At 41.9% G+C, this 27,277-nt stretch overlaps 1 protein-coding gene across 4 annotated transcripts in view; it reads right to left on the reverse strand.

The window, feature by feature from the left end:
* Positions 1-27,277, reverse strand: part of BCL7C (BAF chromatin remodeling complex subunit BCL7C) — a 99,466-nt gene that overhangs the window by 51,136 nt on the left and 21,053 nt on the right. For 2 of the 4 annotated variants that reach the window (XR_010323520.1, XM_064294899.1), the window contains exon 7: positions 8,495-8,694. Coding sequence is in view for 1 of the 4 variants with exons in the window: in XM_064294899.1 (XP_064150969.1) it covers positions 8,495-8,694 (200 nt within the window). In the remaining 3 variants the exon portion in view is untranslated. Of the gene's footprint in view, positions 1-741; positions 5,109-7,956; positions 8,695-27,277 lie in introns of those variants that run through there. The other 2 variants (XR_010323521.1, XR_010323522.1) reach the window with 2 other exon arrangements.

Consider the following 27,277-nt stretch of genomic DNA (forward strand, 5'->3'; position numbering starts at 1 on the left):
ACCATACAAAGCTGGAGTATGCCACTAACTTCACTCACATACTAGTGCATGGGCTGACCCACATGATCCCACCATCAAAATTCAAGTGTACCACAGTGTTTTTGCATACTAGGAAGCTGCCAGATTTTTTTCGTCCTCCTTTCCACAATGCTGTATATGTTGCATTCCGTTTAACACATGTGTACTGGATCAAGAAAAAAAGAACGAAAAAACCAAACTCACTGCCTTAGAGTCAATTTCAACTCATAGTGACTCTATAGGACAGAATGGAACTGCTCCATAGGATTTCCAAGGCTGCAAATCTTTGCAGAAGCACACTGCCACATCTTTCTCCCACAAGAAAAAAGCAGAAGGCCCTAAAGACCTTTTCTCCCTCTATACCAGAGGCCTCAAATGTCAGTAATGGCCAGCCAGGCAATATAATAATGATTGTCATAGCTAATTATAGCTTTATTGAGTATTTACATGTGCCAGACACTATTTTAAGTGGTTTACCTTCACCATCTCATTTAATCTAACACCTATACCAAGGAGATAATGTTATTATTTCCATTTTATAGATAAGAAATTCAAGCTAATAAATAGTAAAACTGGGATTTGAATCCAGGCTGTCTGACTCCAGAACCTAAGCTCTTAACCTCACTATCATGTGTAATTAACAATCAAGAGGTTTAATCTCTTATGTGTTGAATAAACAACAACAAAGTCCCATGAAATAAAATACTTAGTAATACAAAGAGATACATGAGAAACAGTTTTATTGGAAATATTCTAACAGATTTTCTGAATAATCAAAAAAATAAATAAGTACAGAGGATATGAACATATAAATTTTTTTACCCTGCAAACAATATACCTTCAAGTTTCATGGATAGTGACAGAAGTCAATAAATATTAAGCTACAGAGCATATTGTGATAAATTTTGAAAAGCAGGAATTGTAGAAGCCAGTCTTTGATCACAATACAACTAACAATAATACAAAACACATCACTTGGAAATTTAAAAACACAAATAACATCTCAAATTACCCTTAGGACAAGAAGTAAATCAAGAATAAAACACAGACTGAAAATAATTAAAACAAAACAAACAAAAACAAGGAATACAGCCAAAGCTATATGCAGAGGTAAATTAATAGCATTAAATACTTTAGTGTCAAAAAGAGGGAAAAATAAAACTAATGAATTAAGCATGCAAGCTAAGATTTTGGAAAAGGGTAAAAAACAGTCTCCCAAAAATAGGAGAAAGGAAATATTTAAATTAGAAAGCAGGAAAAAACACCCACCCAGAATCCTAAGGGCAGACGGATGTGCTTTTATGCCTATGGACAGGGAAGTACTTGGCAGTGTTCCGTGTGAAGCTGGTCCCTTGGCATGTGTCTCTGATCCTCTCCCCTTCTAACTGGTCATGCTCTGCCTGATATCCTCATCTACTCCCAAGGCTCCTTTCTCTGCGATACCACCTATCTTTTACACGGTGGGCCTGTATTGTGGCACTCTACATGTTGCTCTACGGTTAATTATTTCTACTTGTGACTTCCTTACTATCAGACTTCAGGTCCTCAGGGAACGAACCATGTTCTGATCATCACTGTATCCCTCAGGCCTGGCATGTGTCGGGCCCTTAATAAATGTTTGCTGAATAGAAGAATGAGTGGATGGGCTCAAGTACTGATTCCTAAGTTGCATATGGACCCCAGAGTTGCTCCTCCCTTCACTACCAGCCATAGCCCCTAAACCGATTATCAGGAGGCCTGGAATGAATTAGTCTAAGAAAAAGAGGTCTAATGGAGTATTATATAATCAATAATGATTCTGTTTACAATGCCAGTAAAATAAATATGAAGTGGGGTTATGATTTTTTTATTTCTTCTTTTCCGCTGAGTGATAAAATATTTCTTTTGTGAATTGGAAAACTGTCCTTTTCACCCTTAAGACTTAGTTCATATGCTACCTCCGCCAGAGCCTTTCCTGATTTCTCTAATCAGGAACCATCTTGTCTTTCCTAGGCTTCTGGAGCATCTGCCGCTCCCTCTGGTCTCTTAAAATTTCTGCCTTTGGTTATTTTTGTCTCCAAATGGGCACCCTCTGGGCAGGATTGCAGGTCTCCTGCACAACATTACCCCTGGTAAGTTGAAGATGCACTAGGAAGTTCATCAAGATTCAAATTCACTTCATCATTTTGCAACCATCATGATAAAGACTGATTCAGGAAAGAATCATCGATAGATGTTAAATCTCATCTATTTAACATTTGACTTGGAATAGGACATCAACATGGTCCTGAAGTATCTTCCCATAGATTTATTATTAGTTATAAGGAAAAAAATAATAACTACTGTTTGGAAAAATCAGACAACACCTTGACTAGGGAATCAAAACTAACATCATCAATGGGGGCAGCTAGACTTCCTGTACTTCTACATATTACATTGAGAAGAACACAGTATCACTTATGCAGCCTTCCAGCCAGGAATGTAACCCATATACAATAATGAAGAAACATCAGATAAAACCAAAATGGGACCATTCTATTAAAATAAAGGTGGAGACCTCATTCATCAGTAATGTCAATGTCACTGAAGACATATAAAGAGGCTAAGTAACTATTCCAGATTAAAGTAGACTAAAGAGAAGTAACAACAATCCAATATATCCTAGACTGGATCCTGTACTAGAAGGTGAAAATACTACATAAGGGACATTATTGGGGCAACTGACACAACAGGCATACAGATGATAACCTAGATATTGTACTACATCACTGTTAAATTTAGCGAGGTGGATAACTACACCAAGGTTAAAAAAAAAAGGAAACCCGTTGCTGTCGAGTCAATTCCAACCAAGAGCAACCCTATAAGACTGAGTAGACCTGCCCCATGGGGTTTCCAAGGAGCGTGGATTTGAACTGCCAATCTTTTGGTTAGCAGGCGAATGCTTAACCACTGGGCCACCAGGGATCCATACTGAGGTTAGATAAGAGAATATCCTTGTCATGGACTGAATTATGTCCCCCCCAAAATGTGTGTATCCATTTGGCTGGTACATGATTCCCAGTATTGTGTGATTTTCCTATATGTTGTAAATCCTGCCTCTGTGATGTTAATGAGGGAGGATGAGTGGCAGTTGTGTTAGTGAGGCAGGACTCAAACTATAAGACTGGATTGTGTCTTGAGGCAATCTCTTGAGATATAAAAGAAAGAAGCGAGCAGAGAGACAGGGGGACCTCATACCACCAAGAAAGAAGCCCCAGGGGCAGAGTGTGTCCTTTGGACCCAGGGTCCCTGTGCAGAGAAGCTTCCAGGGGAAGACTGATGAGAAGGCTGATAGAGAGACAAAGCCTTCCACTGGAACCAACACCTTGAATTTGGACTTTTAGTCTATTTTACTGTGAAGAAATAAACTTCTGTTTGTTAAAGCCATACACTTATGGTATTTCTGTTATAGCAGCACTAGATAACTAAGACAATCCTTACTTTTAGGAAATATGCACTGTAAGCATTTAGGGGCAAGGGAACATGACGAATGTAACTTATTCTCAAATAATTCAGAAAAAAAGCAATATGCAAAACTATATATGGAGAGAGCAAATGACAAGGAAAATGGATAAAATGTTAACCATAGGTGAATTTAGGGTAAAGGATATGCAGATGTCCTTTGTAAGATTATTTTCTTCCCATTTCAATAATTTTTAAAATTATTTTTGAATAAAATAAATAAATAAAACCAAAAAAACCCAGACTCCTCACCAAGGCCTGAACAACCACCCCTGCCACCATCCCCAAGGTACATCCAAGCTTATCTTAATCACATCCCCCAGCATATTGGGCTCCAGCCACATGACTGTCTTTCAGTTTCCCTAACATACCAAGCTCCTTCCCACCTCTGGGTCTTTGTGCACCTTTGCAGGGAATTCTTTTCCCCCAACTCAGGTCTCAGGAATACAACATTGTCACTTTCTCAAAATGAACTTCTTTGACTTCTCTACCTAATTTAGATCCTTTCATGGAGCCCTGGTATGAGTCAGAATCAACTCGACGGCACTGGGTGGTTTTTATGGAGCCCTGGTAACGCAGTGGTTAAGAGCTCGGCTGCTAAACAAAAGCTCAGCAGTTCAAATCCACAAGCCACTCCTTGGAAACCCTATGCGAGAGTTCTACTCTGTCCCATATGGTTGCTATGAGTTGGAATCGACTCAATGGCAATGGGTTTTTCAGGTTTATATTCTTTGATAGCACTCTAAACTTTTTCTTCACAACATTTATCATCATTTGTTAACAGAGCTTGCATTTGGGGGAGACTGTTTAATGTTTGTCTTCTCCAGTAACCTGGAAGCTCCCTGAGGCCAGGGGTCCTGTCTGTCTGACTCATGACTGCTGCCTGGCACAATGCTGAGAGCTCAGTAGACAGCTGACTGATTAATGAGTTCCACCCTCTAGGTTTACACCCAGCGGCTGGCAGCTCTCAAAGAACATACCCTGCAGTCCATCTCTAGCCCCAAAAACTGATTCAAGAGGCTTCCTCTGCGAAGGCTACCTGGATTCCTCATTGCTATGTCAGTATCTGAAATAAGAGGCCATGGTAAGAACGAGGGGCAACTCAGGAGGAGACGAGTATTACAGGGGAGATGATGGATTCAGACAGGCACCTGGAGCCCAGAGAGATGCCGAGGAGGCAGTGGGCTAGAGCAGGCTGGCATTCGGAGGGGAAGTCTGGATTAGAATGGGAGACGACCAGTAGCTGAAGCTGCAGGCATAAAGAAGATTTCTCAGAGACCTGTGCAAAAGAAAAAGTCTGAAAGTGGAGCCCAGGGGACCCTGACTTAAGGTCTAAGCAGAGAACAGCAACTCTGGAAGCAAAGAAGCAATGACAAAAGAAACAGGAGTAGTATCTGAAGAGAGTTGTCACAGAAAGCAAGAGAGGAGGACGCTTAGTAAAATCTCAGTTTTCTTTTCCTCTGTTCAAGTTTAAATCTCTGGCACCTGGTGAGTTGAGGCAACTTGGTGGTGGTTAAGGGCTTGTACTCCATCTGAATCCTGCCTCTACAACTTGTTAGCTGTGTGACCTTGGGCAATGGGCTTACCTTTTTAAGACTCAAAGTTCTCACCTGCAAAATAGGAGGAGAGCTAATATTTACTTTATGGGGCCGCTGTCGGGACTGTATGACATCATCTTTGGAAAGCACTTTAAACCATGTTTGGTCTACGATCTAAGGAATGAGTGTGCATCGCACGCGTGTGCACAGCAGCGGGCGGTGCACTGGTTCAGCTAATGGGTCTGTTCCCTAAGGGCAGAGTATCACACGAGAGTCATAGAGCCCCCCCACCACCTTTTTTCACATGCCCTGTTTCTCTGATTCAATTCCTACCAAAAAACTCTATTGTGGGTAGGTTCCACTTAACATCATCCTTACTCCTAAAGCTTTCTTCTGAAAATCAGTTTTCTAGCCCCCCACCAAGCGTGCCCCAGAGCTTGCCCACTTGATTGCAACTAAACCACATCTAAGGGCATGTCACACCTATCTTCCAGCTCACTATGGTGACGCCCCCTCCTCAACACAGCTACCTTCTGTGGGCAGAAGTACCCCCCAGGCTCCTGACTTGGAAATACCACTAATGTCTGCCCATAGCTTCTGACCAGCCCATCTCTGAAGGAAAGGGAAGTATGTGAATACCATTTCACAGTCTACAAACCACTTCAACAACATAATCTCCCTTTCATCCTCACAACTGCCCTGTGAGGTAGATACAGAAAATAACTATACTAGTCCACATTTATCAAGCATTTACAATGCACCATCCTCTGTGTTATGTTCATACGTGATCTCATTTAAACTTCACCAAAACCCTATGAAATAGGCTCCCACTTTACAGAAGAGAAAAATGGGGCTTAGAGTGACTAGATATTGCCCAAATACCAAAGAGGTAGTAAGCAACAGAGCCTGGATTTGAACCTATGACTGTCTCACTTGAAAGTCACACTTTTAACCCTTCTACAATACTGCCTTACAAAGCAGGCATATTATTTCTCAGGCAATACTCTACCCATTAAATTGAAGCTCAGACAAAGTGACTTTCCTAAGGTCTCCCAATTAGGAACTGGCAGAGCTAGGACCCATAAGTAGGTCTTCTGGCTCCAGGGCCCCTGAAACCATGAAGCTTCAATGACCGGGCTGATGATATACTTGATGATGATTTCTGCAGCAGACTTGCCTTGCCCATTCTGCTTGGACCAGAGTATTTCTATGTGGGATATCTTTCCTGGCATTTATCGGGAAATTTGTTATTCTGAATCTCGAGTCAAGAAACTGGGGAGATGGGGAAAAGTATTGTAATTTTTCCTGGAGAATTAAAGCTTAACAATCCACATAGAGGCATTACTGGTTTGAAGAAATTCACCGATGTCAAATCAAAGGCAAGAGAAGGAAACGCTGACACATGGAGTTCAAGGTTAAGGTAGACATTTCTGGAAACTGGGACAGGAGCACATAGGAGGGAAGTGGTCACAATCTAGTGTTTTCCTTGTAGCTGTTGCCATATTAAATATGTTTGTGGTCCTGCCCGCCACTAATGGTGAGTCATTTTTACAAATAAAATATTAATAGTGTTTACATCACAGTATGTTTTATACAAATTCTCTGAATGGTGGTCTAATAAGTTTTAGAAACAAATTAAGTCCTTAAATTGGCAATTTCAACAAGTATTCTGTGTAGTGCTTGAATCTTGTTGAAGACTCAAACATTTTATTTGAATACTATTCAATAATGTTTGCTGGTATTTTCCAGTTTTTTGAATTTTTGTTATAGTCTACTATTCTTTCTAATTGCTACTAAATGTATATTTCTTACTTTAAAAAATACAGAAATAGTTAGGAAAAATACTGAAAGCATGATTTTGGGAATTCCCCAAAATTCCAGGTTTTCATTCCTGAATGCTGAAGATTAGTATTTGTTGGGACTTTGGAAACCATAGCCTAGAGGAACCTGATGAACTTTCTGAAGAGAGGCCATGTTCCTTGGCCTCCAGGAAGACCCTGCACAGGAGCTGGTCATCAACTCTAAAGCCAGAGGTCTGAGAGAGGTCACTCTGGGCATCCAGGGGCTGAACCTTGAAGCACTGGCCATAAGCGTGAAATTTCTCTGAAGCCTCAAGTTTCATTTCAATCACTGATGCAAATCTTAATTTTCATTTCAGGTAGTATTTCCTCATTATAGTATAAAATGTGTTTTATATAACTTGCCACTAAGAAAAATGGGTGCCACGTCCAACCTGCAGCCTTAACCCCACCGTGTACCAGCATGAGCAGTGCTACAGTAGAGTGGGCTGGGGAGTCGGGCAGGCAAACCTCGGTCTGAATGCTGGTTCTGCCACGTACTGGCTGTGTGACTTTGGGCAGGTCCCACAACCACTGGGAGACTTAGTTTCTCCAACTGTAAAATGCTAATATGAGAATACCTATGTCACAGGGATGTTGTGAGGATTAAATGAGATAACTCCCATAAATCACAGTGCCTGGCACAGAGTAAGCCCCCAATAAATGAGTCGTGATTTCCTATTATGAGAGACCCAGCGGTGGAGTCAGGAAGCACGAACTTAATGAAAGCCCTTGGAGCCACTCAATAAATGGCTCATTTGCTCTGGGTCTTCTCCAGGTGGAGATTCTCCAGGTATGTTACAGCCAGCTCCCGGCTGCGCCAGAAAACTCAGCTCATTCCAGCTGGTTCAGGCGCTTCCCACCCCAACGTGCGTCCCGCAGTGCTCAGAGGCAGGTGACCTGGCTGCAAGTCCTCTCGCCCATGTTTGTTCCTCAGTGACCAGCAAGGCTGGCACTCTGGTGGAAGTTCTCACCCCAAGTCCTATAGTGTTTGCAAAGGCGGTGACACCAATAGCCCTCACCCTCCCGAGATGGGGCTGAGGGAGGGCAGGTGCTGCACGAGGGTCTGGACATACACACACCTGGATAGGCCTCTGAGTGACGCCGCTCTCAGGTGTCACCTGGTGTTGCAGGAGACTGGAGGCCTGCGGAAGCACTACCCGCGCTGTGCACTAGAAGACTCCCCAGCAGTATGTACCCTCTGGTGCTGTACCAGCAAGATTTCCTCCTCTCTCCTGGAGCACAAGGCATGCTGAACTGTATGCACACTTGGGGCTGCTGGCGGCATTGGAGCGCTGGTGCGTGAGGAGGTGGGCACTGCTGCCCAAGTGCTCCCAGAACTTGAGGCGCAGAAGGGCCTCTGGTGCTGCATCCTCAGGTGCTGGGAGAGGTCTGAGATCTGCCCGAAGCCCTTCCCACACCTGGGGCACCGGTGTGAGAGCCAATTGGAGAGCAAGGTGGGTGCTGTGACCATAGGTTGGGGCAGGTGTAGGGTTGCTCGCCTGCCCATGTTCCCGTGGTGGGCAGCTCTTTCTGCCCTGGGGGCATGGGTAAGTGGCTGGCATTTAGGGGCGGCCAAGGAAGTCCTAAGGGCCTCACCTTACTATGGAGACGGCTCACCTTCCCTTCCCCTGGGGGCTTGTCCTGGGTCCCCTCAGGGCTTTGTTTCCTCCCCCAGAAGCTCTGGTATCCGGCACTGGCACCGTTGGACTGGGCCGGGCATTTGTCCGGAGGCCTCTTCTGGGAAGGAGCCTCCTGATGGGCTCTGTCTTCAGGCCTTTTTCGTGGAGGGCTCTCCTTGTTATTCTCACTCCTGGATCCTGCAGGGAGAAAAGAAAGCATCTGGGTAGTGTTTCCTCTTCAACTCACCCCACTCAAGGCTAGGAAGGCCACGCCTTGGGAATCCCAAGTGGGCCACTTGCTGTGAGAGCAGGCAAAGGTTGAGGCAGGGCTTTGTAGGAAACCTATGGGAGCACAGTGTTTGAAATTAGGGCTGGGCTTGAATCTCAGCTCCAACACTTACTTGCAGTGTGATTATAGGTAAATTACATAATTTCTTCAAGGCTCAGTTTGTTCAACTATACAAAAAACCAAACCCGTTGCCGTCAAGTTGATTCCGACTCATAGCAACCATAAAGGACAGAGTAGAACTGGCCCACAGGGTTTCCAAGGAGCACCTGGGTGGATTCGAACTGCCGACCTTTCGATTAGCAGCTATAACTCTTAACCACTATGCCACCTGGGTTTTTTCAACTATAAGATGAGGATAATGATAACTGCAGCCTCAAAGGATTGTGTCAGTTTGGTCAGTGATGGAAAAATCACATTGGTTAAGGGTAGGGTTGCACAGTCGATTATTGTAAGTGCTGTCAATAAACTGTACACCTGTAAAAAAGCTGAGTTGGCAAAAGTTGTGTGATAGACATATTTACAACAATGACCAAAAGAAAAAAAGTAGCCACTGAAGCTGCTTACGTACAAACACTTCATAGGATCTGGTTTCCTAGTTTGGAGGTTTAGGGTATGGTTTTGGGGGACATCCCAGCTAATTGGCCTAATAATGTGTTTATTACTTCTGTTCTACCTCCTAGTTCATTGCGTAGCGCCCGGGGTCTTAAAAGCTTGCAAGCAGTCACCTAAGGCACAATAATTGGTCTCTATTCACCTGGAGTAGCAGAAGAATCAAAAATAGGAGGAGGAGATGGAAAGTGTGGCTAATTTGCCTCCATAACAACTGCCTCCTTTGCCATGAGACCAGAACTGGATGGTACCCAGCTACCATTACTGGACATTTTGATTAAAGAGTCTATAGAAGAATCTTGATCAAAAGGGGAAAAATGTAGAACACAATTTCAAATTCTCACAGACTCCAAACTTTCTGGAGCCATGGAGGGTGGATGAACCCCTAAAACTACTGCCTTGAGATACTATTTAAACCTTAAACTAAAAATATTCCCTGAAGTCTTCTTAAAACCAAACAATAGTTTAGCTTAACTAATAAAAAATGTTTGTTTTGAGCATTATGCTCTTTAAGGAACTATATGGGATCAAAGTGACAACAGCAACTTGAAAGATTAGAAAGGAACCTTAGGGGGCAGTAAGTTTATGTTCATGGGGGAGCAACAACTCAGAAAAGGAGGGTGAGAATGGTGGCACAGCTCAAAAAATGTAATCAATGTTGCTAAACTGTACATGCAGAACCTGTTGAATTGTTGGGTTTTGCTTAGTAAATTTTCAACAACAAAATGAAATTTTTTAAAAAGTAGAAAGTTAATATAAAGTCTTCAAATAGTTGTATTAATCTAAGAAAGATGATGTCAATAAGTAGAATTTCAATGAGTTTTATAAGTAGGAGAGTATTAATATATGGGTATTTTGTTTCCTCTATTATTCCTCTGTTTATAAGGCATAAATATGAACTTGTTTCTATCTGTGCAAGCAAGACACAGGGAACTGGGAGTCAGGTAACCCTGGGAAAAGTGAGGTCCCTACTATGACTGGACATAACCAGGAAGAAGGAGGGAGGTTTCAACACTGTGTTCTGACATGAACTAGCCATGTTTCCTAATGAGGACTAACTTAAGCATACTTAGTACCTCATCTGCTAAGAGAGTAGTTCTCAACATTGAGAGCTTTCAAAAACACTAATGCTCAGGACCTATCATAGAAGATCCTCAGATTCTAATGTGCAGCCAGGTTTGAGACCCTCCCTCAGGAAAAGAGGTCCCTGGGTGGTACAAACGGTTTGCACGCAACCACTAATCTAAAGGTTGGCAGTTCGAATCCACCCAGCAGCACTGCAGAAGAAAGGTCTGGCTATCTGCTTCCATAAAGATTACAGCCAAGAAAACCCCACAGAGCAGTTCTATTTTGATACACATGGGGTCGCCATGAGTTGCAGTTGACTCGAGGCAATGAGTTTTGGCCAGGAAAGGGGGCGGGGAAGGGTATGTGTGAAAACTCTTGGTGACCTTACCAATTATAAGTTAACAATTGTCTTAGAGTAACCATCTGTACTCTGATTAATGTAAAATTGAGAGATTTATTGAAAGAAAGACAGCTTGAGCTGAGAATAGACTGAACTCCATGCGGTGGAATCCAGTAATCCAAAATGGCAACTTAGCAGTCACGTTTTATAGGAAAGGAAATAACAGATATGAAATACGTTACTTGATTGGTATTTACAAACTGGGATCACCGAAAGACATTATTCAATTGGTAGTTTGTTTAAAAAAAAAATTTTTTTTTTTTTTTTAAGGCAGGGCTCCCGATGACAGGAACTCTTGAAGGATGGATTCCTGTGTTGGAACTTGTAAGAACAACTTCCTGTGCCAAGCTCTGTAAGGCGATTGGCTTAAGAAGGTTTACGTCTCTTTCTTAGATTGGTTACAGTGAGGAAATTACACTGGTAAGTGACGGGGGGGGCGGGGGGGGGTCGCAGTATTGTTACGTCATCATTACCGGACATTCCTCTCTTAGAAACAGTATGGAAAATGGCTGCCGAGAAGGTGAAAATGGAACCAGCAAATGAAGAATTGTACCCAATCTTCAAACTGGCCATTTCAGATCTTTTTAGGTACCTCAATTTTTTTTTTTAATTCCCTTACACATAATGGAATACGTAGGTTTTAATAATGGCAACAGGCCAAGTCAATATATCATAATGGTCATGCAAAACTTGAATGTATCATCTCTGGGAAAGATACGAACGTTCAAAAATTAATACCTGTATAAAGAACTGATATGTATAGACCTTATTTGGACCCTGGTTCAAACAAACTACAACAATTTTTTAAATAGGACAATAATAATCGATGTTAATGAATTATAAAATTATTTAGTTGTGATCATGGTACTGTGGTTTACAGTCCTTATATTTTAGAGAATTATACAGGAATAATTACTGATGTTCGACGGCAGTGGGTTTAATTGCTGATGCAATTATATGATGTCTGAAATTTGCTTCAAAATAAAAAAGGAGGGAAGTCAGCGGGCAGAGTATAGAAGAAACATGATTGGCCATGAGTTGATAATTGTTAAAGCTGAGTAGTATGTCCATGGAGATTCTATATACCATTATTTATACTTTTGCATATTTTAAAAATTTTCCATAATAAAACATCATTTAAAAGCATACAAAAGAAAAGAATACAGAGACTTAAAAGCTCCATCATGTACAAAACTTTACCATAAAAAAGGTGCTAAGCTTATAGAGACAAGTTTGTCAGTGGTTGCCAAGGACTTGAGGGAGGGGAAATTGGGAGTTTTTGCTTAAAGGGGGCTGAGTTTCTGTTTGGGGTGGTGAAAACCTTTTGCAAAAGTCAATGGTAATGTTTGCATAACATGGTGAATGTAATTAAGGTCACTGAGTTGTACACTTAAAAATGGTTAAAATGGCAAATTTTGTTATATATATTTTATCACAATAAAATTAAAAAAAAAAAAAAGCACTAGGCCCAATGATCAGTGGCTCAGGTTTAAAACCTTAAGAGCTGTGCAACCAGACCCCATGTTGCAGCCCAGAACCTGTAACCTCAACTTATTCTGAGAAAGTTTCCCTTTTCTTTTGGGTCTAGTAGGATTACAAGAACTCTAGGAAGGTATAAAAATAAGAACTGGTAGAATTACTGAAACCCTAGAAACATGTAAAAATTGGAACCTCTGGAAACTGTCAGGATCAGGGTAAGAAAAAAGTTAAACTCATGGTATTAGCACTTTTATAACGAGTTTTGATGGCAGGGTTTTAATAACTTCTGTAATCATACTTGCGTATACTTAAAGAATATGAAGCAGTCACAAGAATCAGCCATACTGAACTTGTATTTTCCATTTAAATTATTCAAGATAATCTAAATTGATCAAATTTGTAATCAAAGACTAAATATCCAAGAAAAAAAACGGCTTTCAATTTTTGTTGTTGAATAGTTAATAAATTGAACATTAAACAGAGCACAGAAGGTAGTGAATATCGTTCTTTAGTCCAGAAGGCTTTCAAATACAAAATAATCTATAGAGAGTCCTTGTGAGGGCTTTAAACAAGAAGATGGAGGTAAAGCACTTGGCAAAGGGCCTGGCATATCCAGTTCAAATGAGCTAATTTACAGGAAAAAGAAGGAGTTGATCGCAGGAGCAGACATCAGAGAATACAGAGAGGAGCTCTCACAGGCATGCTGGCTACCCCGCTGAGATTCATTCATTCATCAAATGCAAACTGAACACCAGCAACGTGCCAGGCATCAGAGATTCAATGGTAAGATAGGGCCCTCCTGTTTTTTTTCCTCTTTCCATGGTTTTCTTTCCTAGTCCCACTGGCCATCCTTCTCTTTTGGTCACAAACAACTCTCTACTACACTTTCCCTTCAGGCCATTCTCACCCTCCCCATGAATAGACCTTGGACATTCTAGGGCTGGCCTCTTCCCTGTTACGGGGGCCAGTGGCCTCACCACAGAGAAGCCCTGGCTCCCATTCAAGAGGTATACGGCAGAGGTCTCAATTCAGATATAGTCACTCAGCTAACGTCCACAAAAGCAATAGAGCACAGTGGTTAGGAGCATGGGATTCAGATAACTTGGCATAGGTTTGAATCCTAACACAACTTCTTTCTACTCATGACCTTGGGCAATTAACTTAAGTTCTCAGTTTCCTTATGCATTGTTGTTGTTGCTGGTTGTTGTTGCGTCAATTCCAACTCATGACCCCGTGTGTGCAGAGTAGAACTGCTCCATAGCCTGACTTCCAAGGCACCTCTGGATGGATTCCAACAGCCAACCTTTCGGCTAGTAGTAGAGTGCTAACAGTTTGTGCTCTACCACCCAGGGACTCCTTATCTATATAAAAAACCAAACCCGTTGCCTTCGAGTCGATTCCAGCCAACCCTAGAGGACAGAGTAGAACTGCCCCATAGGGTCTCCAAGGAGCGGCTGGTGGATTTTAACTGCCGACATTTTGGTTAGCAGCCGTATCACGTAACCTCTGTGCCATATAGCTGGGATAATAATCCTTACTTGGCAGGGTTTCTGTGAGGATTAAATAAGATTAGATACATATGTGAGTGTGTGTGTGTGTATAAAACCTATATATCTCTCTAAATCTATGTATGTACAGGTATATAGATACAGGCACTGAGTAACATTGCTGTTGTTAGTGCTGTCAAGTTGATTTCTCCTCATACTGACCCTATGTGGCAGAGCAGAAATGCCCCATAGGGTTTTCTAAGCTATAATCCTTACAGGAACAGATTGCCAGTTCTTTTTCCCAAGGAGCTGCTGGGTGGGTTCAAACTGCCAAACTCTCTGTAAGCAGCAGAGCACTTAATCATTGTGCTACCAGGGCTCCTTGAGTAACATTAGTGGCTGCTATTATTACCTTAGGCCCCGGGTGGCGCAAATGGTTTGCACTCAACTACTAACCTAAAGGTTGGCAGTTCAAACCTGCCTAGTGGCTCGGTGAAAGAAAGACCTATCGATATACTTCCCATATAGATCATAGCCAAGAAAACCCTATGAAGCAGTTCTGCTCTGTTAATACATGGGGTCGCCATGAGTCAGAATCACTCAACAGGTTTTTTTTTTTTAATTGCCTTATTATTGCTTATATTTCAGGATTTGCTCCTTGTAGGATCTTAGATATTTGCTTATGGATATAACCAAAAAATTAGATCAGACCAGTGGCAGAGAAAAATATACCAATGAAAAATGTCAGAAAGAAGGATTCTGGGGAAAAAAAATGTCTCTATAGACAACAGCCCAGGTAGGCAAGTGGTTGGAACAAACACAGAAGGTGTATTTGAGACCACAGGGTCTACTGGGATCAGGGCTGCCGCTCATAGTTGTGCCAGTAGTGCATTGCACAATTCCCGGTCATCATAGATTTGTATAGTTATTACAACAAATTTCCAACAGATGGCAGTAAATTGTTTTTAAAGAAAGCCAAACCAAAATGAAATAGGACCCATACCCTACTCCACACACAAAAACTAATTCAAAATGGATCAAAGACCTAAATATAATATCCAAAACTACAAAGATCATGGAAGAAAAAATACAGTCAATGCAAGGGACCCTAATATATGGTATAAATAGGATACAAACCATAAATAACAATATACAAACAACAGAAGATAAGCTAGATAACTGGAGTCTTCTCAAAAATTAAACACTTATGCTCATAAAAAGACTTCACCAAAAGAGTAAAAAGAGAACCTACAACTGGGAAAAAATTTTCGGCTATGACAAATTCGAAAAAGTTCTAATCTCTAAGATCTATAGGGAAATCCGACACATCTACAACAAAAAGACAAATAATCCAATTAAAAAATGGGCAAAGGACATGAATAGACACTTCACCAAAAAAGACATTCAGGCAGCTAACAGACACATGAGAAAATGCTCATGATCATTAGCCATTAGAGAAATGCAAATCAAAACTACCATGAGACACCATCTCACCCCGACATTACCAGCACTAATAGAAAAAAATAGAAAACAACAAATGCTGGAGAGGTTGCAGGGAGACTGGACTCTTATGCATTGCTGGTGGGAATGCAAAATGGTACAACCATTTTGGAAAATGATATGGTGCTTCCTTACCCAGTGCTGTTGAGTCGATTCTGGCTCATAGCAACCCTATAGGAGAGAGTAGAACTGCCCATAGAGTTTCCAAGGAGTGCCTGGCAGATTCAAACTGCTGACGCTTTGATTAGCAGCTGTAGCACTTAACCACTACACCACCAAGGTTTCCATGGTGCTTCCTTAAAAAGCTATAAATAGAACTACCATACAATCCATCAATCCCACTCCTAGAGATATATATCTAGAGAAATACTAGAAAGCCCATCACATAAATAGACATATGCACACCCAAGTTCACTGCAGTATTGTTCACAATAGCAAAAAGATGGAAGCAACCTAAGTGCCCATCAACAATAAACAGATAAACTATGATACAGACACAGTGGAATACTATGCAACGACAAAGAACAATGAGGAATCTGGGAAACATCTCACAACATGGATGAATCTGGAGAGCATTAGACTGAGTGAAATAAGTCAATCACAAAAGGACAAATACCATATGAGACCACTATTATAAAAACTCATGAAAAGGTTTACACATGGAAAGAAAGAATCTTTGATGGTTAGGAGGGAGGGGAGAGATGGGGAGTGAAAAACACTAAACAGACAATAGATAAGTGGTAACTTTGGTGAAGAGTAAGACAGTATACAATACTGGGGAAGTCAGCACAACTTAACCGAGGCAAAGTCATAGAAGATTCATAGACACATCCAAATGCCCTGAAGGACCGAGTTACTGGGCAGAGGTCTGGAAACCATGGTCTTGGGGGACATCTAGCTCAATTGGCATAACATGGTTTATAAAGAAAATGTTCTACATCCTACTTTGGTGAGTAGCGTCTGGAGTCTTAAAAGTTTGTGAACGGCCATCTTAAGATACGGCTACTGGTCCCAACCCATCTGGGGCGAGGGAGAATGAAGAAAATCATAGACACAAGGGAATGATTATTCCAAAGGACCAAGGGGCCACAACCACCATATCCTCCACCAGAAAGTGTCTAGCACAACTAGATAGTGCCGGCTGCCACCACCAACTGCTCTGACAGGGATCACAATAGAGGTCCTGGACAGAGCTGGAGAAAAATGTATAACAAAATTCAAACTCACAAAAAAAAAAAAAAAAAAAACCAGACTTATTGGTCTGGAGAAACCCCAAGAGTATGGTGCCCTGGACACCTTTTAACTCAGTACTGACGTCACTCCTGAGGCTCACCCTTCAGCCAAAGATTAGAGAGGCCTGTGAAACAAACAATAACACATGTAGTTCAATCATGTATACGAGACTGAATGGGTACACCAGCCCAGGGGCAAGGATGAGAAGACAGGAGGGGATGGGAAAGCTGGATGAATGGAAACGGGGAACTCAAGGTTGAGAAGGGGAGAGTGTTGACATGTTGTGGGGTTGATAACCAATGTCACAAGACAATATGTGTATTAATTGTTTAATGAGAAACTAATTTGCTCTCTAAACTTTCACCTAAAGCACAATTAAAAATATGTGGATATATATAAAAAAGAAAACCAAACCAAATCCACTGCCGTAGAGTCGATTTCGACTCATAGCAACCCTGTAGGACAGAGTAGAACAGTCCCATAGGGTTTCCAAGGCTGTATATCTTTACAGAACCGTCCCATCTTTCTCCAGTGGAGCAGCTGGTGGGATTGAACCGCCAGCCTTTTGGTTACCAGCTGAGTGTTTTAACCACTGCATCACCACAGCTCCCGTTTTAAAGAAGGGGCACCTTTCTCTACTCACACCAAGTTGGTATGAATTTATGAACCAGCTGAGAAGTTGACAGCATGTGCCAGACTTGCTTGCCTTTTAGGCCAGTCTAGGATCTAAGAGAACTGTGGCAGAGAGGGCTTGCTGTCTCTCAAGGTCTGAGGTGAAGACAGGGATTCCTTCGTGTGGTAGCCTGAATTCTAAAGATGCCCCTTGTCTACGCCCCCCCACCCCGTGATTCCTGTCCCCAGGTGTTATTCAACCACTAATCTAGGGATTGCTGTGAAAGGATTTCCCAGCTGTAAAGCCCAAGTGGCGTAGTGGTTGAGTGCTACCGCTACTAACCAAAGGGTCAGCAGTTCAAATCCACCAGGCGCTCCTAGGAAACTCTATGGGGCAGTTCTGCTCTGTCCTATAGGGTCGCTGTGAGTCGGAATCGACTCGACGGCACTGGGTTTGATTTTGGTTTTGGTTAAAGTCCAAGTCAGCTAATGCTAAGATATCACCCAGTCAGGTCAGCCCTTTAAAGGCAGAGTTTATCCTAGTTGGTAGCAGAGAGGAAGTCAGAGATTCAAGGCCTGAGGGGGATTTGACACTTTATTGTTGGCCTGAAGATGGAATGAGCCACATGATGAGGAATGAGGGTGGCCTCTAGAAGTGGAGAGCAGCCCTGGCTGACAGCCACAAGGAAACAGTGAACAACAGTTTTACAACCCCACAGGGAACTGAATTTGGCTAACAACCTGAGTGAGCTAAGAAGTGGATTCTTCCCCAAATTCTGTAGATAAAAGGCCCAGCCTGGCCAACACCTTGACTTGGGCCTAGAGAACCCAAACGAGCCCATCAGATCTGACCTACAGAATCTTAAGATAGTGAATGGGTATTGTTTTAAGCTGTTATTTGTGGTAGTTTGTTACACAACAATAGAAAACTAATACACTTGGCTTCATGAAAGAGCTTTGCTTGTGAATACCTTCAGGAAAGGGCTATACCAGCTCCCTTGTGTAATGTTAGTAGGGAGAACACATTTTCCTAATGTTTCCTTTTATGTGGAAGGAGGTCCACTGGTATAACACTCCTGACCTTTCTCCATCTCCTGACTTACTTCGGAAGGAGAAATAGTGTCTCTCTAGATCAGCTCCTTCCTCTTTTCCTCCTTGAGAGTGAGGCTGCTGTCTAAGAACTTAGATTCTGTTCCATGTTCCAAGTTATACAAGGGGAGACCTGCGATGGTCCGGTTCTGCTTATGATCATGGGTGGGTAAATCATTAATTCTGGGATTCAGTAACATGGTTTAGAATTCAGAAGAGGGATATAATTAATGGGCTGCCTTAAACCTTCTCCCCTAACACACACACATGCAATTCTGGAAGAGCCTACCTGATCTGTTCACCTTTGAGCATGTGGAAAGAAGCTGAATAGCTCAACTGACTAGGGAAAAGGCTGATGCTTGCCCTTGAAGAGCACTGTAGGTGAGGCATTCTCTGAGTCCAGGGAGGATGGTGCTGGGAGAAACAAAGGCAAGGAAGGCAAATCCACGTGCAGAACTTGTGTCTATTCTAGTGAAAATGAATCTCTGCCCCACCCATGATAGAAGCTGTGGAATGTTCACAACCTACCACCAGTTAGTTGCCTGATCCCCCTGGAAAATGGTCCCATATTGAGGGCTCAGTGTTTGTCTTACTTGTCAGCAGGAGTATTAGCCAGGTCAGCCTTGGTGAGGAAAGACCCATGTTGGTGAGTCCACACATGGCCTCCATCCCTGCTACTGTGGCCACTTTGTTCATGGGCCCCTTGAGCAAGCATGGAGTTGGCTGAGGAAAGAGGCTGACTGACATCCACAGAGTAAATCATTTTGTTTGCCCGGTTATTACGAGACTCCTCTGCAGTGGATGTCTAGACATTTCAGATGGGACACAAATATCTTCAGAGTCTGTGCCCATCCAGAGAACTGTGTCCATCCACATACTACTCCCCCAGACTTCCCTGTCACTAAGCTTCCAATCCTGTTCCTTCCAAGTCCCTAACCATCCAGCCAAACTATTAGCAACTGCCCATCAGTTAGTGTAGGTCTGTACTTCTAACTATGTTTCATGTCCCAACATAGAGGACACCCAAATATACTGCCCGAAGTTCTGGCCACTGCAAGGATTTTTCTTCACCACTGTTCTTCCAGGTTTCCCAGAGTGGGACTGTGGTGCTGCAGCTGTGCACTGTGGATCATTACAGCATATTAGGCAGACTCATCTGTAAATCAGGATTGATTTTTTTTTTTCCTTCCTCAGTCAACTGGTCATAAGGAATACCTCAGGAGATCATAGGCATGGATTGAGGAAGAGGAGACAATGCAACAAACAAGACATGGTTGGGGTCAAAGGAGTCTGAGCCACTTGCTCATGTAAATGGCCTATACTTTCTGGACCATTTCAGATCCGGTCTGTTAATACCATTTCCATTAATGATAGATTGCTGCTGTGTACACACAACCTTATATGGTCGGGTGGGTCAGACAATACCCCATTCATGTTGGGAAGCTCAGGTCACAGTTACCTGATGCCCCTGGCTAGGTGTGCAGTCTCTGCCAAGACCTAGTAGCAAGGCAGAAGCTGTTTCTCGAAAGTAGAACAATTATCTGCAGAAGAGGGCCTAGATTTTCTCAAGAATCCTGGAGGTCTGTGCTTTGAATCTCCTATTGGTGCTTGCTCGAGGCTTCATATAGCATCTCTGTTTGCCATGGACATTCTGAGTATCATTGGATCTGCTGGATCATAAGAATCGAGTGGGGTTGCTGCATGTACTGCAGCCTAAACTTGCTGCAGGTCCTTCTCTTGCTCTGGTCCTCACTCAAAACTGGTAGCCTTACGAGTGACTCCATAGATGGGATATGTTGCCTCCAAAATCCAGATAGGCCTACCACGCATTACGCCACTTTTATGGGGGATCGGTAGGTGGTGTGAGGTACAACATCTTGTCTTTCACTGTGGAGAGGATATGTCAACATACTCCAGACTGCCGAACTCCGGAAAGCTTCACTAAGGTGTTGGGCCCTGTATCTTTGGTAGGTTTTATCTCCCACTTTAGTTTGCATATATCTTATTAAGGCAATTAAAGTGCTTGTTGCATCTTTCTCATCAGATTCAGTAATGTCAAGGTAGTGTACCAGTGTGATGCTTTGTGGAATGTCAAGATGATTAAGGTATCTGGGGACTATATTATGGCAGAGAGTGGGAGAACTGACATAACCCTGCGGCAACCTAAAGATATATGGTGACGGGGTTGGGTTGAATAGTATCCCCCAAAAGTTATGTCCACCCAGAATCTCCGAACATGACCTTATTTGGAAATAGGGTCTTTGCAGATGTAATTAATTAAATGAAATCATACTGGATTGTGGTGGGCCCTATACCCAATGACTGACGTTCACACAGGGAAGAAGGCCATGTGACAATGACTGGAGTGATGCAGCTCCAAGCCAAGAACACCAACGATTGCCAGTAGCCACCACAGGCTAGAAAGAGGCAAGGAAGGAGTCTTTCCTAGAGCCTTCAGAGGGTGCATGACCCTGCAGACACCTTGGTTTTAGATTTTGAACCTCCAGAACTGTGAGATAATTTCCATTGTTTTAACAGAAAATAACAAGTGTTGATGAGAATGTGGAGAAATTGGAACCCTCATTTATTGCTAGTGGGATTGTAAAATAGTGCAGCCACTGTGGAAAACAGTTCGGCAGTCCCTCAAAAAGCTAAACATAGAATTACCACATGACCCAGCAATTCCACTCCTGGGTATATACCCAAAAGAATGGAAAGCAGGGACTCAAACAGATTTTTACACACCAGTATTCATTACAGCATTATTCAAAACAGGCAAAAGGTAGAAATGACCCAAATGTCCATCAACAAACGAATGGATAAAATGCGGTATATCCATACACTGGAGTATTATTCCACCATAAAAGAAACGAAGTTCTGATAAATGCTATGAAATGGATGAACCTTGAACACCTTATGCAAAGTGATATAAGCCAGGCACAAAAGAACAAATATTGTGTGAACCCGTTTCTATGAAATATCTAGAAGAGACAAGTGCGTAGAGAAAGCAGATCAGGTTATTATGGGCTTGAGGGAGGGAGGAAGTAATTGCGTGATGGTTGTTTCTATTCGATGTGATGAGAAGTTTTGGAAACAGTGAGGATAGCTGCACAACATTGTGAGTGTGATTAATACCACTGAATTGCATACTTGAAAATGGTTAAAATGACAAACATTATGTTGTAAATATTTTACTACAATCAAAAGAGGTCCGTATGTGTTATCTGTGCAGTAAGTTTACAGAATATTCTTTATAATTTTCTCTGTTTATAAGATTGTAATAAATATTTGGAGCCTTGCTGGTGCAGTCATTAAGTGTTCGGCTGCTAACGAAAAGGTCGGCAGTTTGAATCCACCAGCAGCTCCTTGGAAACTCTATGGGGCAGTTCTACTCTGTCCTAGTGTTGCTATGAGTCACAATTGACTGGATGGCAATGGGTTTAATAAATATTTTTTTTAACATTTCCATTGTTTTAAGTCAAAATTCTGTGGTAATTTGTGGTAATTACCAGTTTGTGGTAATTTAGTATAGCAGTCCTAGGAAACTAATATGCAGACCTTGCCAGAAAAAAAGCAAACTGCTTCTGGTAGACCTTGCATATTGGTATGGAGAAGCCAGTCTGATAGCTGTGTATGTACCAAATACCAAGGGCTGTTTGACTTGCACCAATAAAGATACCATATCTGGGACAGCAGCTGCAGTCACAGCCACCACCTGGTTAAGATTAGGGTAGTCCATGGTCATTCCCTAAAATCCATCTGATTTCTGCACAGGCCAACTGGTGAATTAAATGGGCTTCTTTCAATTCTTTGATGGTTGCATTAACTTCTTCACTTCCCCCAGGGTTGTGATATTGCTAGTACGCTATTATCTTGGAAGTTTCATGGGCTTTTGCTTAGCCCTTCCTACTGGGAGGGGCCTTACCCCGTCAGTCAGAGAGCCAATGCGGGGACTCCACTGCTGTGCCAGTTATCAAGTTATCGCCCCTGGGCTCCAAATTCACCCTTTAGTACCTGTCCTGAGGTAATGGGTTGGACACAAAGTCTTTCTCCTTGCAGTGAGAATGATGTTAAGGTTTGTCAGTAGAGGGCACTGGAGGGTCACTGCAAGAAGAGAAGGGGTGCTCTTCCAGGTTTTGTAGTTTCTGCTGTGGTTTCACTTTTCTTGATCTTGCTGTACAGGTGTTGTCAGTGGGAATATCCAGTGGTGCTCTGCCCCAGATGCATGACCAGAGCACGAGTTCCCCTGGTGAACTCACTGCCCCTAGCCGGGAAAACACCTTGCATGTGGATACCACACACCCCAGACAACATGCTGCTTCCCAGTGAGTGGACTCCTGCAGAGCAACGTTTCTGCAGTAGCCTGATTTTCTTCATCCCTCTGCTCTCCCCGATTGTACTTTCTCTAGTGCTTAACTCCTGCAATGGCATGGCTTTCTGTGGTGCTTATCTCTGTATTGACAAAGCTTTCTCCAGCACTGGGCTTCTGAAGGGTGCAACTCTTTCAGTTCCTGATTCCAGCAGTGCCCAGTGACTGGCAGCTTCCCCTGGTACCCCAGCGATCAGTTTTCTAGCAGGTCAGTTGGTGAGGCACCTCTAACTTCTCTGCCATCCAGTGAACCACAGCCATGCTCTTTCCAGTGAGGTCTGGAACTCAGCCCTGGTGGTGGAGGACTCTGTTAGGAGCGCTCTTTCAGCCCTAGGGATTGTGCTAATGCTGTATTCTTTAGAATAGTCTTTAGCTTTCATTAGCTAATTCCATTACTCCAATCCCTTATTAACAATTCTTTATATTAAACTTTCCCATCGTGTGGCGCCTGTCCTCTGACTGGACCTTGCCTAATACAGTTATTGGCACTTGGAGGGTTCTCAGGAGAAAGACCCTAAAGATGGGATTTTGTGACTGATTTGGTCACACCCTTGAGCTTGAGCACTTTGCTAAACTCCTTGCCAGTGGAAAATGGGATGCTAGTAATCCAAGCCATGCAATGACATCATAGTTAACCAAGCTGTCAACTGTGGTTGATCGGGATAAAGTTCCAAATGATACACATGCCTTGCGAGTCCAACTGGCTGCTGCCCGTGACCGTGACAGCAATCGTAATAACTAAGGACTGTGGTATGGGATGAATTCTTTTCAGTGCACTTGAGTAGTTACAGAGAGAAAATGACAAGCTTAGGTCTATTAACTCTCTACTCAAGTCTCAGTCTGAGAACCAGAAACTTCCATGACAGATACAAAACAATCTCATTTCTTGTAGACTCGGGACTCATAGTGCTAAATATAAAACGTAAAATTTAATCGTGTTGGTTGCTGAATTATAGAAACAGTTGAATTCACAGTGTCATTAAATTTGTCATATGAAAATGAGGGCATTGATTAGGAAGACTGGGATCCAGGAATTTGGAATGGTCCATCTGCTTGAACCCAGATGAAACTAACGGTCTTGAACTCCCAAGTCTCCCTGAGTCTTCCTTACCAACAGAAGTAGTTTGTCCTATGTTGAATTGGCAAATGTTGTGTTATATACATTTTTACAATTAAAAAAAAAAAGGTAGCTTTCCCTCCAGGGTATGAGGAGACTAGCTTTCCTTTGCCTGAAAACCTTGTGATAACCTCACCTGGGGTACATGCCTTGAAAGGGGATGCTTACTCTCAAAATCCACTGCCACTAAAACCTTAATGCTTCAGGGGAACAGGTACACTATGTGACCCAGGAGGAGAGAGTTTATGCACCAAAGGAATTGCAAGCCATTGCTACTTACTATATACCAGCAGACACCTGGAGAGTGTATGAGAATGGATTCTAAGGGTGTTAGACCAATGAGGGAGAAATAGAACAATATTGATATGGGTGCACTTACTAGATATTCCAGACATAACTTTTTAGCCTGTGCACCTGAAGTTGGCTCTAAGCATTTACTTGGTTGGTTACCTGAAATTTGGACTCAGTGGTGGCCTACAGTTAGTGAGGTTAAGATGTTAGAGCTTTCCTGGCATCAGGTGGAGGAGGAAATCCAAAAGCTGAGGGTGTATGAATGTTGGACTGATTTTTCATGCACAGCCTGCCAACTATATTCCATGAGCTGGCTGAGAAGACACTCTTCTCTAAGGCATTGAGATATCCATTACTGAAGGAAGCACCTTCATGTTTGAAAAGCTCTCTGGTTGCTCTCCTAGTGGGCCAGTTACTGCTGTAGGGAATGCCACCATTGAGATGGGCTCTTTGTAGAGGTCTTTGACAGTGGCTAATTATTCACAGTATCCCTAGGAGTGAAACAGAATGGTAACTGACTATAGTACTGCTTAATCTATTTCTTTGTTGATCATCTAGTTGTTTTATCTATTATTGAAAGTGGGGTAATGAAGTCTACCACTGTTATTGTTGAATTGTCTATTTCTCTGTTAACTTCTGTCAGTTTTTGCTTCAGGTATTTTATGGCTTTGTTGTTAGATGCATGCTTATAATTCTTAAGTCTTCCTGATGCACTGACCCTTTTATCATTATAAAATGTCCTTTTTCTCTAGTAACAGTTTTGTCTTAAATTGTTATTTATCTAAGTGTAGCCACTACACATCTCTTCTGGTTACTGCTTGTGTATCTTGTTCCATCCTTTTAATTTCAACCTGTTTGTATCTATGAATCTAAAGACAGCGTATAGCTGGGTTGTATGTTTTTTAAATCCATTCTGCCAATCTCTGCCTTTGATTTGAGTGTTCAGTCTAGTCTATTTACATTTAATATAATTACTGATAAGGTACTATTTACAGCTGTCGTTTTGCTATTTGTCTTCTATATGCCTTATATCTTTTTTCTTCCACTATTCTACCTACTACTACCATTTTTTGTGTTAAATATTTTCTAGTATACTATTTTAATTCTCTGTTGTTTCTTTTACTCTAATCTTTTATCTTCTTAGTGGCTCCCCTGGAGATTGCAGCCAGCATTTTAACTTAAAAGAATCTAGTTCATATTAATGCCAACTTAATTTCAATAGTATAAAAAAAACTTTGCTCCTGTATCACTCCATCCCTACTTCTCATTTGAGCTATTAGACCTTTGTACATTTTAAGCCCATCAACACATTTTAAAATTATTGCTTTTTACAGTTGTCTTTAAAATCTATAGATGAAAAGTTACAAAAAATACATGTATTCTGTCTTTTCTATTTCCCTATGTAGCTTCCTTTACTGATGTACCTTATTTCTTTGGGTAGATTTGAGTTACTGTCTAGTCCTTTCATTTCAACCTGAAGGAACTCCCATTGTATTTCCTGTAGGGTAGGCCTGCAAGCTACGGATTCTCTCAGCTTTTGTTTATCTGGGAATATCTTACTTTCTCCTTTGTTTTTGAAGGATAGCTTTGCTAGATAAGAATCCTTGTTTGATAGTTTTTGTTTCTGGTTTTTGTTTCTTCTAGCATTCTGAATATATCCCACTGTCTTCTGGCCTCTGTGTTTCTGATAAGAAGTTGGCTGTTAATCTTATTAGGGGCTGTTGTCCTTGATGAGTTGATTTTACTCTTACTGCTTTCAAGATTATTTCTTTGTCTTTCAATAGACTATGATGTTTTGAGATACACATCTCATCTAATATATCCTACTTTGAATTCCGTGTGCTTCTCATAAGTGCAGATTATTTTTCCATCAAATTTGGAAGTTTTTGACCATTGTTTCTTCATACATTCTTTCTGCCTTATCTCTCCCCTTCCCTTTTGGATTCCCACTGTGTTTATGTTGGTATGCTTGATGGTGTCCCACAGGTCTCTGAAACTCTTCATTTTCCTTCATTCTTCTTTCTTCCTGGTCCTCAGACTCAATAATCTTAATTGACCTGTCTTCAAATTGGCTGATTCTTCTGTCAGCTCAAATCGGCTATTGAGCTCCTCTAGTGAATTTTTCATTTTAATTATTGTACTTTTCAACTCCAAAATTTTTTATGACTATTATAAAAGTTTATTTAACAAAATAATTTGATATGAAGAATGTACACAGGCTGATTCTTACATCATAGTAAAACAGGCTCTTTGGAGCGGGGACAGGTGGAAGCAATTGATTTCTCTGCTGAACAAGTAATTATTTATTCTCATTACAAGGTTCCTAACATGATGATACTGTTTCCACTTACTGCCATCATTCCATTACTGTTCCGTTGTCCATTAGTTGCCATCTCCACATATTCACCACAAGATGCAGAAAGGGATCAAATCGCCACGATAGTCCTTGGACATGTCTGCCACCATTTAATTTCAATGCTAACTTCTTGTCCATAAATTTTTTCAACTTGGGCAGGGGAGCTTTGGTCATTGTTTCTACTTGGAGGGTTCAGTGCTGCCTTGAAACAGAATTCATGGGCCTCCCTCACACTCCCACAGTTGGCTGGCTTCAACTCCAGAATTTCTATTTGGTTCTTTTTTAAAATTTCTGTTAATGTTATTCTGTATTTGGTGAGGGGAGTCCCTGGGTGGCACAAATAGTTAAGCTCTCAACTACTAGCCAAAAGATTCGTGGTTCAGAACCACCCAGAGGTGCCTCAGAAGACAGGCCTGGTGATCTGCTTCCAAAAGATCGCAGCCTGGAAAACCCTACAGAGAAGTTCTACTCTGCACTCATAGGGTCATCACGAGTCGAAATCAGCTGGACGGCAGTTAACAACAAAAGCGATTCGGTGAGGCATCATTCTAATATTTTCTTCCAGTTCTTAGACATGGTTTCCTTTAGTTTTCAGTTTTCCTTTAGTTTCCTTTAGTTTCCTTTAGTCTTTGTCTAGTAAGTTAACGTCTGGGCTTCCTCAGAGATAGTTTCTATTGACAGCTTTTTTCCTTTGGCCCATACTTTCCTGTTTCTTTGTATGTCTTATTTTTTTTTTTGTTAAAAATGACATTTTAAACATCAGAATGTGGCAGCTCCGGAAATCAGATCCTACGCACCCGAGGTTTTATTGTTGTTGCTGTTTATTTGTTTAGTGGGTTTCAAGGCTTTGACTTTTTGCAAGCAGACTGCCAGGCCTTTCTT

Source organism: Loxodonta africana, chromosome 12 (genome assembly GCF_030014295.1).
Source record: "Loxodonta africana isolate mLoxAfr1 chromosome 12, mLoxAfr1.hap2, whole genome shotgun sequence".
Taxonomy (NCBI): Eukaryota; Metazoa; Chordata; class Mammalia; order Proboscidea; family Elephantidae; genus Loxodonta; species Loxodonta africana.